The sequence below is a fragment of the Nuphar pumila genome, chromosome 12, assembly GCF_984573655.1.
Source record: "Nuphar pumila chromosome 12, dmNupPumi1.hap1.1, whole genome shotgun sequence".
Taxonomy (NCBI): domain Eukaryota; kingdom Viridiplantae; phylum Streptophyta; class Magnoliopsida; order Nymphaeales; family Nymphaeaceae; genus Nuphar; species Nuphar pumila.
This window is the reverse complement of record NC_143260.1, coordinates 28,142,819-28,158,300: the sequence shown is the minus strand read 5'-3', so window position 1 is coordinate 28,158,300 and position 15,482 is coordinate 28,142,819. Positions and strand designations below refer to the sequence as shown.

Below are 15,482 nucleotides of genomic sequence, written 5' to 3'. Positions count from 1 at the left end.
CATAAAACACTTAAAACCTATGGGGCAGAATGAGAAATAGGGCCTAATATATATATATATATATATATATATATATATATATATATATATATATATATATATATATATATATATATATCAGGGTCAGGAAATGGAAGCTATTTTGTAGGTTCTCCCTTTCACAACTAGATACTGAGAAAAGTAATGCCGAACAAGTGTCATCATCACATAAGAAAAGCTGTTGAAGGAAGATTAAAGTTGTCATTCAGTAAGAATCTAAGAATGCGGTATGGTGAATCATTACATAATAAAAGCACCCACTTGGTGGTGATGGTGGGATTTGTTTCATCTCACTGTGGTGACTTGTTCTAACCACGACACCATTGACAAAATTCGCATTGCATATAAAACGTACAAAATCATCAACTTACATTAAAATTAATATCTATTGTACCGCTTTGTTTTCTTCATTTTCAGGATCGACTACTTGTGCCATCACCAGCTTCGCGTCTTTGTCAGAGGCACCACCTTGAACCCCTATAAACATAAGTTGCAACTAGTAAAATCAGAAAAATAGAAGATAAACTATCCATAATCAGTAAGTTAAGAGGAAACTACTACATCATACCAGGTTTAACACCTGTAGCTGGCAAAGATGAGCTGTGACCACCTAGGCTGTAGCTAGGGGTACCTGCACTGGCTGCAGAAGGCAGCCTGCCTTGTAGATCTTGAGAAAGTGCCCTTCTACCACCTATGTCATTATCACTGCCCATCTTATAAGTTGCACTTAAGGATGCAGGCCTGCTACTTTTGGAAGAATATGTTGTGGACCATGAACGGCCATTAGATCCAGCTAAGGCCATGATTGCATCTGCCTGCCAACATCAAGAAAAGAACTTTGGTCAGTATTTGTATATAAAAATATGATGATCATGCAAAGCATATAGTCAAAATGACTTCATTCAATTATTCCTTTAGAAAAACTGGAAAAATGTCAAACTCCGAGTGGCACAGACATAGGTTCGGCCCAGCTCGGGTGAGCTTGTGTAGCTGTAATATATAAGATTTAAGTGTAACATATGTTGCAAAAAACAATCTAGTATAGTTGGTTAGAGCATATATTTCAAAAAGAAGGTTCAGTGTTCAAAATTCAAATCTCACTGTTTTCATTCCTTCAAATACACATGAACCTTTCTGCATAAGCAAACTCGGACTCGGCTTGTCCGGCTTCGGTCAACCCAAGTATCAGCTTGGGTCATCTCGCCGAGTCCAAGCCAAAGCTGGGTTGAGTGGTAAACAAGCCGAGCCTGAAAAGGCTATGTGTCATTCAGCTCATTTACCAGCCCTGATTGTGAAACTGATTTTCTTTAAGTCATCATGCATTCAAATTCCTTCCAATGAGATTAACCAGGATAAAACTGTGGCTCTTGGATTTGATCCATTTCCCAAATCAGCCTTTTGGAGAATGGTGCCACAAGAAAATCAAATCACAATGAAGATTGAAAAATTGGGCAGGACCAAAATAGATGAAGGGAAGTTTCTTCAGCTTCCTTGCACAAGCAAAACCAACTTGATATTGTGAAACTGATTTTTTCGAAGTTCTCACATGTTAAGATTTCTTCCAATAAGATTAAACAGAAGACTGTGTCGCTCGGACTAGGGCCATTACCTCACCACACTTGGTTCTAGTAGTGAGAGATAACAAGATTCAGTAGCAAACACCTTGGTGCATGTGCTTCCAGAATATTTCTGCCCTGCCTGTTAGATATAATGGATTCTCTTACCACTTGCATCATCGATAACCATCCTTTGAGTTATTCAAGGGTTCCGCTTCTTCTCAACAGTAGGTCCTTTACACATTCCGTCATGTAACAATCAGCCACTTTGTGTGCTTTCTTTATTGTTAGGTTACCATTAGGGAAAATTATTTGCATAAAGGTCTTCCACCAACCAGGGGCTCCCCCAGAAGAAATGTAACTCTCCCATTGCCAAGTTTGATTCCAATTGTTTCTTTAAAATCATCTAGCACTTTAGCAAAGCATTTCCAAATGCCTGATCCATTTTTAAATCTAAATGATTCCTTCCATTACCATGGAAAATACGACTGTCTGTATTTACTTCTAGTATTTAATAGTGTTTCTCAATCACCATTTTCCTTTATGCAACAATCACCACCATTTGATTGCGAAGGCATTACCTCTAGAAGATTTCGGATTCATATAACCCCAGCTTGGTAGGGAGAGGAACATGTTTCTGAGGAACCAAATATCTGCCTTTTTCACCTTCAACAGCCTTCGAGAGGAAAGAGAAGGCCCTTGTGAGTTGTTTCACTAGAAATTGATAGCGAAAAAAAAAAAAGAGATAACATGTGATGCTAGCTAGCATATATCTCTGCAGCCTCATCTTCTAGAGATAAATCAGAGCTGGTCTTGAACAAATCATTTTCACTCTATCCTCCATTGATGCCCATTGAAATTCCACTTAAAATTAGCATATTTCATTGGAGTTCCTTGATGTCGTAACTGAGGATTGTTGGGCCTATTGATTTAATAATATCTGAATTGAAAATAACCAGGTTTCATTTTGAGTCATGCTGCTAGGCCACACAATCAGAGAATGAAACATGTACACATTTTGTGTCAATCTTGCTTCCTCAAATATTAGTATGTCACCTGTGAACTATATGTGGATAAGAGGGAAATGCATGGAAGTGAAACTCCTTAAACAAGCATTTTCAAATTGCTTTCTACAATGATTGACTTGGACCTTGCTGACCACGTTAAAAAGGAGGCAAGACAGAAGATTACCCTGTTATAATCCCCTAGAAGTTTAGAAGTATTTACCCATTTTCCACTGATGCAATCCCAGATCAAGACAGAAAATCCTAACCCATTTGCATCAAAGTATTACCAAGGCCCATCTCTTCCATGCAATAATTAGGAAATCACAGTGGCTTGAACATTTTCTCCAAAATCCACCTTCAATTAGAAGAATTTCATCTTTTTATATGAAGTAAATAGCTTTAGTGGTCAACATACTGCATTCTTGAATATGTCTACCAATTGCAGATGCTCTCTGATTGTAGAATACACAATCAGAGGTGGCCACTTTGTTGACAGTTTTCGGTGGTGTATTATAAGATACATCCTTTATCTAGGTGCATCATAAGGTACTCCAGCATCATAAGTTACAAATGGTGAGGATAGAATTGAGGGCACAGGTAGTTATGGGGATATAAGGAGATCAGATTCACACAGATGCAGAAGTGAGGTAATAAGATGGTTGAAAGTTCACAAGGGTGGCGGTTTCTTGGCTTGAGGGAATGCAGGATCCCTAGGCAGTGTTTGAATCCCTGGGATCTTGAGGTCTGCCCAACCCAGGTCAAATGTTTATATCCAGCCCTCTCTCTCTTTTGTCTCACAAAAGCAATGATTTCATATCCAAGCTTAGCCTTGGATCTGAATCCGGCATTTGATGGCATCTCGGATTTTTGCATGGGAACCACGCTATATCAAGTTATCAACAAACCTCTGCCACCTCAGACCCTCGGGTCTGAGATCCAACGTCAGCAAACCCACCCTTAGAGATTTCTGATCACCAAATTATACACCATTTCACACCCAAATGACTTTCATGCTCGCATTTCTAGTGCTTAGGAGTTGATAGTTCGTAAGCATTTTTCTCTTGGTGACTTGTTATCACTTCCCTGTATCCATATCACACCTCTCTGTAGACTCCTTTGGTGATTTACAGTGATCGTGTGCTAATGCCCTTCTTATGCTTGTATTACTTTTTCATGATACCAGTCATGCCAAGATTCAGTCCTAGACCACCTACCTTCTTACGTATCGGACCACTGTCCTAAATTCATTAACAGAAGTGAAAACAAAATGATTCATTCCATTTATTTGCTTATTATACTAGACAAAGGATAGAAATTCCAGGTTTTCAGATTTCCAAAGTAACTTATGTTGTCCTTGATGGGATCAAGATATCTAGAATAAAAAACTTTGATAGGAGTAAAAACCAACCACTCCAACACATTGAATCATGTCTAGCGAAGAAAAAAAGTTCTAGAAGTTTAAATGAAATAAACGAATCAATAAGTAAAGCATAATTCAACAGCTAAATCATAAGTAAATCAAGTTTTGTGTTTCTCAAAATTAAGAACTACAGGTAACAATCTTCTTCTGACTGTTAAAACATATGTAATAATACATCTATATATATATATATAAATATAGATGTATATTCACCATAATACCCGATAGGGGTATTATGGTCATTTCACAAGTACCCAATAGGGGTACTTGTTTTATTTCTTTTATTTTGCTGTTTTTTATTTTTTGTTTTTTTATTTTTTAAAATATATTTTGGATACCGAAAAGGGGCCCCACAATGGAGTCGTTGGGGCCCCCAACGGTCACAATTGTGACCGTTGGGGGCTCCCAACGACTCTATTGGGAGCCCCTTTGGTCTCCTTTTCTTATAAATAGGGGGAACCCCCCCCTTGTATGTTGCATTGCTCTCTAGAGCTCCTCTTCAATAATAGTGATATTATTTTTCATGTGTGTAGCCTTTTTAAGGCCCTTCGTATATCCCTTAGTGGATTTTCTCTCTTGTGCTTGTTGCACTTGTCCGTGTGGGACATAGTGAATGCTTTAGCATTCTTGGTTTCTTCCGCATATTTCATTACACTGACAACATGGCCTTTCCACGAGAAGCTTATACAAAAAGGCTCCTAGTTAATTGTAGAAGTTCAGACACTAGTAATGACACCATATTCATAAAACCACCTCCTAGTAAGACTGCTAAAGAAAGATCCTCAAGGTTAGCACCTTCAGCAAAAGTTATGGCCTAAATTTTACAAAATACAGTGTCAGCATGAGCCCGTAAAAAGTTTACTGTTTCTTAAGCATATTCACAGATGCTATGGCAGATATTCCAGACCAAGTTTAGAACAACACTGCTAAAGAAAGATTCTCAAGGTTATCACCTCTAGGAAAAGTTATGGCATATGCATATCAATAATACCTAAAAAATTTATGGCCTAAATTGTAGAATATATGAATGCCAGCACCCGTATCAATGTGAATTCTATATTCTGATTATAGTCACAGATATCGGCGATATTTTGAAAATATCGTGCTATTATCGCAATATGATGGAAAAATGATATTAAAGGTAAAATATCACGATATTTTCAAAATATCAGAAATTTATATATATCGTGATATTATAGCGACATTATTACGATATTATCACAATATTATCAATTAGTTTTACTTTTTATTTATTTTTTACATTTTAAATATGTTTTTCTTCTTTTACATATTTTACTTATTTATTTTATTATTTATGTACTTTTGGTCTAAACATAAAGTTTTCTTACTTATTTTTGTTATTTTTTTATTTTTAAAGTACCAAGATTTTCATGATATTTTCCCAAGATTTATCACCAAACCGATAATATCACGAGAAATAGCCTCGCCAAGATATAGCTGATACCGATATTTGTGACTATGATTCTGATACATATGAGTGTTTTTCTCTTAACTAAGCAAATCTAAACTTTTGTTGGTAATAGGCACAATTGTTAAAATAGATTATATATATGATTATATATATACAATCATATATATAGTTGTTATTTGAATTACCCTTGAAGGGTATTTTAGTCTTTTTATAATGTAACTAATTTTATCTTTTCTTTTTATTCTTATTTTTACTTTTTATTTTCTCTATTTTTTTAGTATTTATGTAATAGAGCATGGGCTCTATGGTCAAAAGACCATAGAGTCATTGGGGGCTCCCAACGACTCTATTGGGGGCTTCCCAGTAGAGTCCATGACTCCCTCTCTCTTGTATGAATAGGGGTGAACCCTTTCTTAAGCATATTCACTCAATAAACCTTATATTTTTTACTTTTGTTCTTGTTCTAAGACTCTTTGAAGTCTTTGTATGCACTTTTGTGCTTGTATTGTGCCTTTGTGCCTTTGTATTGTCCATTCTTGGACTTGTGTATGTGATTTTGCACTTTGTTTTTGTAATTCTGCATATCCCATTACAACAATATTGTCCAAAATGAGGAAAGATAGTTCATGTTGATTGAATCATGCTCAGCAAAGATACTAAATTATATTGTTTTGATGCTTAGCTCATAAAAGCTACTAAACATGGATATCAAGCTCCAGATGGAATGCATAAACACTTGTCAATCAATGATCAGGGCAAAATTCTTAACATAGTAAAGAATATAAGAGCCATTAAAATATTATTAAACAAATTCATCAGAAAGTCATTTTTTCTGAAGGCACTACTACCAGTGTCCAGCAAGGCGTAAGATAAGCATGAGACTTACCAGACAGATTCCCTGATAGTTTATAAATGAGCCATGTATGCACACACACACAATCAATAATCAGGGCAAAATTCTTAACACAGAAGCATATAAGAACCATTACAATATTATTAAACAAATTCATCAGAAATTCATTTTTTTTCTGAAGGCACTACTACCATTGTCTAGCAAGGCATAAGATACACACCAGACTTACTAGACAGATTCCCTGATAGTTTATAAATGAGACGTGTATGCACACACACACACACACACACACACACACACACACACACCTATATCACATGAGTACAGGTACGGGTACGGGTACGGGTACGGGTACGGGTACGGGTACGGAGTGTACAACATGACAATTTCAAGCATGAGGATATGGGGACACGGCTCTCTCTCCATTAGGACCCATATTAGAAATTTGAAAACAAAAGCCCCTGAATAGAATTTTTTTTTAAATGGTAAGGGGTTGAATGAAATTTTTGAAAAGGGGAGGAATTTGATTTTTTTTTTTTAATAAAAAGGAAGGCGGGGGAACAAAAGGGGCGCTTTCCTCTCCCCCCCCCCCCCTCTCAGATGAGGAGAAGAAGAGAAGCAGATTGAGGAAGAAGATTTGGTACTCTCTCTCTCTACTTTTTCTTTCTCCTCTTCCTCTTCCTCTTCCTCTTCCTCTTCCTCTTCCTCTTCTTCCTTCTCCTCCTCTTTCTTTTTCTTCTTCTTCCTTCTCCTTCTCTTTCTTCTTCTTCCTCCTCCCTGCCATTCAGCCCTAGGTCAAAAGTCAAAAAAAAAAAATGTTATTTGGATCGGGTCAAGGTTGGACCTGTCCCGATCCGGACCAGAACGTGTCTGGTACCCATACTCGTGCCGGGCCGTGTCGACACGGGTACGACTGCTTGTTAGACGTGTCTATGTGACAGACATACACTCATCCTAATTCTGGAAAGTTAGCTCAGTATCAACCATAGCTACTGTTGCATCACATTTTGAACACATATCCTTCTGCATATCACGAAAAGAAAGAATAGCAAATTGGCAATAGAGAAGGGGAATGTACAAACAACTCGTCATCAAAAAATAAAAAGATGCAGGTTCCCTTGACCAGCACTACTCACAGTACATTATCTACTAGGTAGATATAAACTAAAGTAACTGTTTCATTGTGAGAAATTTCATGTGATGACAAAAGCAGTGAGAAATTACAGATTATCAAGACACCAATAGAAAATGAAAGTTCCACAATAAAATGTAGAAATTTTAATTCAGCAACCCAACAAAACACATTGATGCAGCAGGAGCATACCTTTTTCTGATGAACATCATCAAATACATGTGCCTGTCCAGCATAGAATATGGTCATCTGACGATTAGCTGATGACAAAATCTGGTGACTGTGACCAGAGGATGAAATGGAGATCAGTTAGACAAAATGTCTTTTAGGGCATGATTGCCTACACTTAAAAGAGAATATGTATCTTTAGTTTTAAGAGAACGATTCTCAGGAGAACCACTTTCTCATGATTGTGAACGCAAGAAAATGGTTCCGGTAAGGTTGTAAGACGGAATGAATCAGAAAAAAAAAATGATTCCCTATTTTTGAGAAAAAGGGAGTCAGAGGGTGGAGGAAGTGTCTCCAATTCAAGAGAACATTCAAAGTTGATTCCAAATCACTTTTGCAAACAGCTTGAAAGTGCCCTTAGTGTAAAAAATCGAACTGAAGACCTCAAAACCTCAAAAAGTTGAGAATCGTATGTGTTATAGAAACATATACCTCGATGGACCAACAGTTTCAAGTTCAGTAGTTTGAGGTCCAGGCCTTTGTCTACTACCACTCGTCATCACACCTGATGAATTCTTATCAGCTGCTGCACTAGCAGAGGCAACAACATTTGTAATCCCAGAACCCTTCATTCCAGTTCTTGAACCTTCGTCTGCAGCAGGTTGAGTAACAAGTGAAGAGCCAGCACTGTTGTCCCCATAAACATATGTCCCATACTGGTTGCACGGACGACGAGGATGGAGCTTCACTGCAGGCACTGTATTAGATGACATGATTCGATCCAACTTCGACACAACAAAATCTCTCATGCTCATTGGCGGCTGTGAAAGAGAAGAGCCAGCAGAAACAGTTCTCGGTGGTTGCATCGCATTCAAAACTTCTTCCTGATGTTGTCTAACTAATCTGTCGTCTCTTGCATCATTTTGGTACTACATGAACAATCCGTCATTTTCAGATGCAAATTGAAATGGTTTTCAAGCATAAACAAGAAAATCACCAAAGTTTAATGTTTATGTCCTGCAACGTCCCAAACTACAATACTTTCCGAATTACCAAGGAAAATCCATAACAGTTAACAATGGCACTACTTAAATGGAAAAGGCTAGAGAAAAAGTGTGGTCAGTCGAATTAAACTGATTAAAGTTGAGTCGGTTCTACCTTCATCAAGCTCGTGTTTTCTATTGCATCTGCGCCCACTGGTACCATCCTACCCCTCACTGATTCCATGAAGTTCGAGTCCGAATTACTCCTCTTCCTTCCAGAGAATCGGTCCAACACTGAGAAGTTAGCCATTTGTCCATGCAACTGAACTCCTTCAAAATTGCTTCCCCCCTGCCGCTCTAGGCAGAACAAAAACCCAAAAAAGAACAAAAGATATAACAGCAGCAACACATCATGCAACAAACTCATACAATTAAATAAAGAAATAACGCATTTAAAAGGCAAGAATGCAAGTAGAGATTTCCGATGGACATGCAGAAGCAAAACCATGTAAATTCTCTGCGCATGTTAAACACAAAAGGGATTAACCATGAAAATCAGAGACTTAACAAATAAAAATTACAGACTGTACACGCAAATCCTCAACATCAACAATCCAAAAATCTAAAAAGAAAAAGAAAAAACAGATTTCCAGGTACCCATCAGAAAATAACCACTCAAAAAAGGAAAACTAAAATCAAGAAGAATCCAATTGTCACATACCCACAATCCTAAAAATCCAAAAGAGCACAAAAAGGGATATGAAAAACCCATATTTTCAATACCCATCAAAAAACATGCACTCAAATAAATTAGAAGAGGAGGGAGAGAGGTTTAGAGAGGAAGACGTACCGGGAGCAAGGTCGGAGCCGGCGCGAGCCAGCGGCTGGACGGCGCCGGAGGATGCTCCTGCCGACAAGGCCTCCGGCGGATCGACGGCGGCGGCGTTGCTGGCGGCCGGCAGCACGGCAGAAGAGTCCGTGCAGCTCATGCCTAGGAAGTCGTGGAAGACCGGCTGTTGCTGCTGCTGCGCGTCGCTCGCCAACATCACACCGCTCGCCATCACCAACACCACCCCTCCCTCCTCCTCAACACCCCCAACATCACCCTTTCCTCCTCCCTCCCCACCCAACTCATGCTTTTTGCTCTCTCTCTCTCTCTCTCTCTCTCTCTCTCTCTCTCTCTCTGACACAGCCGTCTCAAAGGGAAGAGGGGAGAAAAAGAGGAAGTTTTTTAAATAAAAAATATTTTAGACAGAAAAGCAAAAAACGATTCACAAACGACCAGGCTTCTTCTCAGAACGCCATTGCCAATAACAGTTTTAGCTCTCTCCTTTTCTGTTTTTTTTTTTTTTTGACCTTTAAAATATTCTTTTTGCTCCTCTTCTCTTGAGAGATTCGCGTGCTGCAGCGAGAGAGAGAGAAAAAAAAAGGGCTACGGTGTTTATAACTTTTTATCATAGTTGCAAAATTACGTTTTGGTACAATCCTCTTCGAATCATAGACCAGGTTTTTTTTTCTGTGAAGCTGTAGTATCGACTCGGTTTTGTGTCTCGGTTAACCGATATGAGTTAAACACGGTCCGTGTGAGCGGACAAGGTTTACCATGATTTATTAGGGGAAAAAAAGCTCCTAATTACTTATGTAAATGGGTTCCATTCTATTCAGCCCATTGAATATGACTCTAATTTGACTAATTGGGTAAACCAAATTAAATCTAATTAATAATTAAATTTAAATTTAAATTGAGATTTTTACTCCCAAATCCGATGGATATCCGAATCCAATTATGTGTATTGAGTAAAAGGGTACATGGGAACCAGATTCAAATAGTTTACCGTCATTGTATTAATGGATGTTTAACCAGGAAAAGGAAACAAAGAGAAAGGAAGTGACATTGTCAGCCATGCTTGGGAGTTCAACCTATCAGACAAACCAAGCTGGAGCCTGAGCTGTTTGAGCTCGGTTTGTTGCACCCTAAACCAAGCTCAGCTTGAACTCGAACAATTGTGTCCATATTCATGTTGCTCCAAATTATAAATACATAATTCTTTTTTATTAATTATAAATACATAATTCAAACTCTATCTTTTACCTATTGGAAAAGAGATCTAACACACAAAATATGTTTTTTTATGTTTTGAATTTTTTTATTTTTTTAATTCACAATACGTTTTTTAAAATTTGAAAACAGATTTTCCATAGAATTAAGAAAGAACCACGTTTGTGACATTCGACATGACTCGGAGAAACTTCAGCTGAAGCGGGACGGGTATCGGACGACTTCGAGTCGTTGGGACCAGGAGTGTCAGTAGTTGAGGGTCAATTTCGTCAGCCCTCACAAGTGTCAGCAGTCGAGGGTCAATTTCGTCAGAAAAATGTGGAGCCAATAGCCGTTAGCGTCACTTTTGGGAGGGAGGTTCCTTTTTTACCTTGATTCATGGTCAAGGGGTAATTTCTGAAAAATCGCCAATGCAGACAGAGACGCGGATTCATTGTAAAAGTGCGAGACCCGACCCGACCCGTCCCGTACTCTTGGGAACGGGAATTTCGGTTCGGATCTCTCCCTTGTCAGTTGGTACTGACACTCTGTCGTGCTTGCTGTCGTATAATGGACCGAATCTCTGGTTTTGATGCCCTGACTCGATCCATAGTAACTTCAATAATGTTTGTCTACATTAGATAAAAAGTTTTCATGATCAACCTGTCTCACCAAAATAAACACTAATTTTTTTTTTATAACTCAAAAAAAAAAAAACTGCACCTAGCGCGAAGACCTGGTGGTCCGGCTCAACCGGGCATACCTATGGTCATGTGTCGGGAGGGTGGTGTATGTTCGGCCCCGATGATTCACTGAATCCCACGTCTGTGTTTGGGGGTCCCAAAAAGCACCACGTATATAAGCACATGGGGCTTGTATTCTCGTGTATATTGACATCACTCAGCATTGGAGTCTGGTGCGGTTGCAAAGACTTAAGTACTCTTTCTTGCTATTCTTGACATAAAACGACGGTTTGAGAAAATAACAAAAATGTCCTTCATTCAAAAAAGAAAAGCAAACGGTTCAAAAAAAGGACAAACATGTCCTTCATCCAGAAAGTCAAGGATGGTGTTGACTCTTCAAAGTCTATACAGTGAAACGAACCTTAGCCGACGATTCGATGGTGATCCGGCGAAATGATGGTGAGTCGACGATCCGATGGTGAGCCGGTGATCCGATGGTCATCCGACGAAACGAACCTGAGCCATCAAAAATGTTTGTTTGAACTTTTCATCTTCATCTTCTTCTTCTTCCTTCTCTGTAAAACATTGTAAAACCGTCTTTCTCTCTCTAGAGAAGAAACCAAGGGAGACAAAGAGTTCCCCCTGGAGAAAACCATGAACATCAACCCTTTCACTCTCTCTCCCTTCTCTTTCTACTTTCGTGCACATCCAGCAGACGATCTCGTATTGCTCAATCAAACACCGACTGACCTGCACACTGATTGTAGCATCGTTCAACTTGATGAGTTGTGGAGCCTGATTCATAGTTTTTGCCCTTACAAAATGAGGTTTGGGGGCTCCTCCCAACGTGGGTAGCATCATTCAACTTGATGAGTTGTGGAGCCTGATTTAGAGTTTTTGCCCTTACAGGAGGGGGTCCGAGGGCTCCCCCCCCCCCCCCCCGGCAGCGCCCCCCGGACCAAATTTTTTTGTGGCCTTGTATAATTTTTTTATTTTCTTTTCCTCTTTTAACTATCGAAAAAGAGCAATAAAGCGTTTTGTTTAATCGTGGGGCTCATGTTTCCTTCGGTTGTTTCTTGCTCGAGGTTTTCGTAACACCCCTTCCCACGATTTTTTATTTTTCTTTTTCTGTTTCTTTCCCACGATTTTCTCAATGACTCCCTTACAACAATTTTTAGTGTTGTCGGGTATCCAACGAGCCCCACAGCGATTTATAGTGGTGTCTGATCTTCCAACAGTGATTTGTAGTATTGTCGGGCCTTCCAACAGCGATTTGTAGTGTTTTGGGGTCTCCAACGAGCCTCATAATGATTTATAGTGTTATCCGGCCTTCCAACAGTGATTTGTAGTGTTTTTGGGTCTCCAACGAGCCCCACAGCGATTTATAGTGTTATTCAGCCTTTCAACAGTGATTTGTAGTATCTTCTGCAAATTACTATAGTAATTTATAGTGTTTTTGGGTCTCCAACGAGTCTCACATCGATTTATAGTGTTGTGCGGTCTTTTAACAGCAGTTTGTAGTATTATCGGGTCTTCCTACAACGATTTGTTGTGTTTTCAGGTCTCCAACGAGCCTCACAGTGATTTATAATGTTATTTGGTCTTCCAACAGCAATTTGTAGTGTCTTCAACAAATCACTATAGCGATTTATAGTATTTTTGGGTCTTCATCGAGCCCCACAGCGATTTATAGTATTGTTGGATTTCACTATAGCGATTTGGTGTGTCTTTCGCAAATCACTATAGTGATTTATAGTGTTATTCAGTAAGCAAATCGCTGTAAATCGTTAACTGAATTATAAAATTTATATGCAGCTTTCTCATTATTAAACTGCATTCCTTCTACCGGAACATAGTCAAGTGTACTTCCATATACATTCTCAGTGCCTACACTTTTATTATGTGTATTGTCATGATAATCTACCTCATGATAATCTTCTCCGGACAACTATGGTCATTTCATTCTCCATTTTAACTAAAAAACAGACCCCTATTATTCTGTGTTATTTGAGTTGCACAACACAGAATAATAGGGATCTGGTTTTTAGTTAAAATGGGGAATGAAATGACAATAGAAATTGTTAAAAAATTACAAAAATAAAATAGACTCAATAACGAAGACACCACTTTTTACGGATTTGGAATATGACCTCTGGTTAGGGAGATATGGCCCTGACAAGTTGGTCCTAATTCGGGTACCGATTTACAGTGATTTGCTTACTGAATAACACTACAAATCGTTATAGTGATTTGTGGAAGATACTACAAATCGCTATAGTAAGATCCAACAACACTATAAATCATTGTGGGGCTCGATGAAGACCACAAAACACTACAAATCGCTATAGTGATTTGCGGAAGACACTACAAATCGTTGTTAGAAGACCGAATAACACTATAAATCGTTGTGAGGCTCGTTGGAGACCCGAAAATACTACAAATCATTGTAGAAAGGCCTGATAATACTACGAATCGTTGTTAAAAGATCGGACATCATTATAAATTGTTGTGGGGCTCGTTGGAGACTCGAAAACACTATAAATCGTTGTATGAAGGCTCGACAATACTACAAATCGTTGTTGGAAGACCGGACAACACTATAAATTGCTATAGGGCTCGTTGGAGACCCGACAACACTAAAAATTGTTGTAGCGGAATCATTGAAAAAATCGTGGGAAAGAAATACAAAAAGAAAAATAAAAAAATCGTGGGAAGGGGTGTTACGAAAACCTCGAGCAAGAAACAATCGAAGAAAACATGAGCCCCATGATTAAACAAAACGCTTTATTGCTCTTTTTCGATAGTTAAAAGAGGGAAAGAAAATAAAAAAAACATAAAAGGCCCAAAAAAAATTTGGTTCGGGGGGCGCTGCCGGGGGGAGCCCCCGAACCCCCCTCCTGTAAGGGCAAAAACTCTAAATCAGGCTCCACAACTCATCAAGTTAAATGATGCTAACCACGCTGGGAGGAGCACCCAAACCCCCTCCTGTAAGGGCAAAAACTATGAATCAGGCTCCACAACTCATCAAGTTGAACGATGCTACCCACATTGGGAAGAGCCCCCAAACCCCCTCCTGTAAGGGCAAAAACTATGAATCAGGCTCCACAACTCATCAATTTGAACGATGCTACCCACGCTGGGATGAGCCCCCAAACCCCCTTTCTATAAGGGCAAAAACTCTGAATCAGGCTCCACAACCCATCAAGTTGAATGATGCTATCCATGTTGTGAAGAGCCCCCAAACCCTCCTCCTGTAAGGGCAAAAACTCTAAATCAAGCTCCACAACTCTTTAAGTTGAATGATGTTACCCACGTTGGGAGGAGCCCTCAGAGCCCCCTTCTATAAGGGTAAAAACTCTGAATCAGGCTCCACAACTCTTCAAGTTGAATGGTGCTACCCACGCTTGGAGGAGCCCCCAGACCCCTCTTCTGTAAGGGTAAAAACTCTGAATCAGGATCCACAACTCATTTAGTTGAATGATGCTACCCACGCTGGGATGAGCCGCCAGACCCCTCTTCTGTAAGGGTAAAAACTCTGAATCAGGATCCACAACTCATTTAGTTGAATGATGCTACCCACGCTGGGAGGAGCCCCCAAACCCTCCTCCTGTAAGGGTAAAAACTCTGAATCAAGCTCCACAACAGTCAATGTGCAGGTCAGTCGGTGCTTGATGGAGCAATATAGGATCTCCTGCTGGATGTGCACAAAAGCAGAAAGAGAAGGGAGAGAGTGTGTGAGAGTGTTGATATTCATGGCCTCCTCCAGGGGAGATTTCTTTCTCGGATAATCCTGCAGTGCAGACTGGGATCTTAAATAATCATCTTCGGGGCACTTAAGTCTTTACAACCCCTTTTTTTCTAGAATCGACATTTTTTTTGGCACCAATGGAGGAGAGGCTACTTAAGTCTTTGCAATCGCATCAAACTCCAACGCTAATTAATGTTGACAAACATAGGGATACGAGATGCATATGCTTAAATACGTGGTGCTCATTGGGACCCCGAACACAAGATGTAGCTAACTGCCCTCTTCGGCGGAGAACATATAACTTGCTTTGTCATGTGTCGGTGTTGTAAAACCCCAAAGCTAAGACACTTACACCCTGGGCTATGTTGGGCATCGATTTGCCCATAAAAAAGATGCTCATGAAAATAGAACCTTAACCGCCCA

At 39.3% G+C, this 15,482-nt stretch overlaps 1 protein-coding gene across 1 annotated transcript; it reads right to left on the bottom strand.

Moving 5' to 3' along the window:
• Nucleotides 1–220: 220 nt before the first annotated feature.
• Nucleotides 221–9,735, bottom strand: LOC149820431 (uncharacterized). Its single transcript, XM_089982245.1, has 6 exons — nt 9,441–9,735; nt 8,766–8,947; nt 8,100–8,536; nt 7,632–7,719; nt 608–854; nt 221–516 (listed from the first exon to the last, which is right to left on the bottom strand). Exons 1-6 carry the CDS (start codon nt 9,649–9,651, stop codon nt 425–427), a joined length of 1,257 nt encoding a protein of 418 aa, XP_089838371.1. The 5' UTR covers nt 9,652–9,735; the 3' UTR covers nt 221–424.
• Nucleotides 9,736–15,482: the final 5,747 nt, after the last annotated feature.

Bases quoted from the DNA above. Each gene is read 5' to 3' on its own strand.
- LOC149820431 (XM_089982245.1), bottom strand. From the start codon at position 9,651: ATGGCGAGCGGTGTGATGTTGGCGAGCGACGCGCAGCAGCAGCAACAG. The intron at 8,537-8,765 runs GTAGAACCGACT...TTGTTCATGTAG, and splicing joins AAAACACGAGCTTGATGAAG to TACCAAAATGATGCAAGAGA. The intron at 7,720-8,099 runs GTATATGTTTCT...CTCTGGTCACAG, and splicing joins GAAACTGTTGGTCCATCGAG to TCACCAGATTTTGTCATCAG.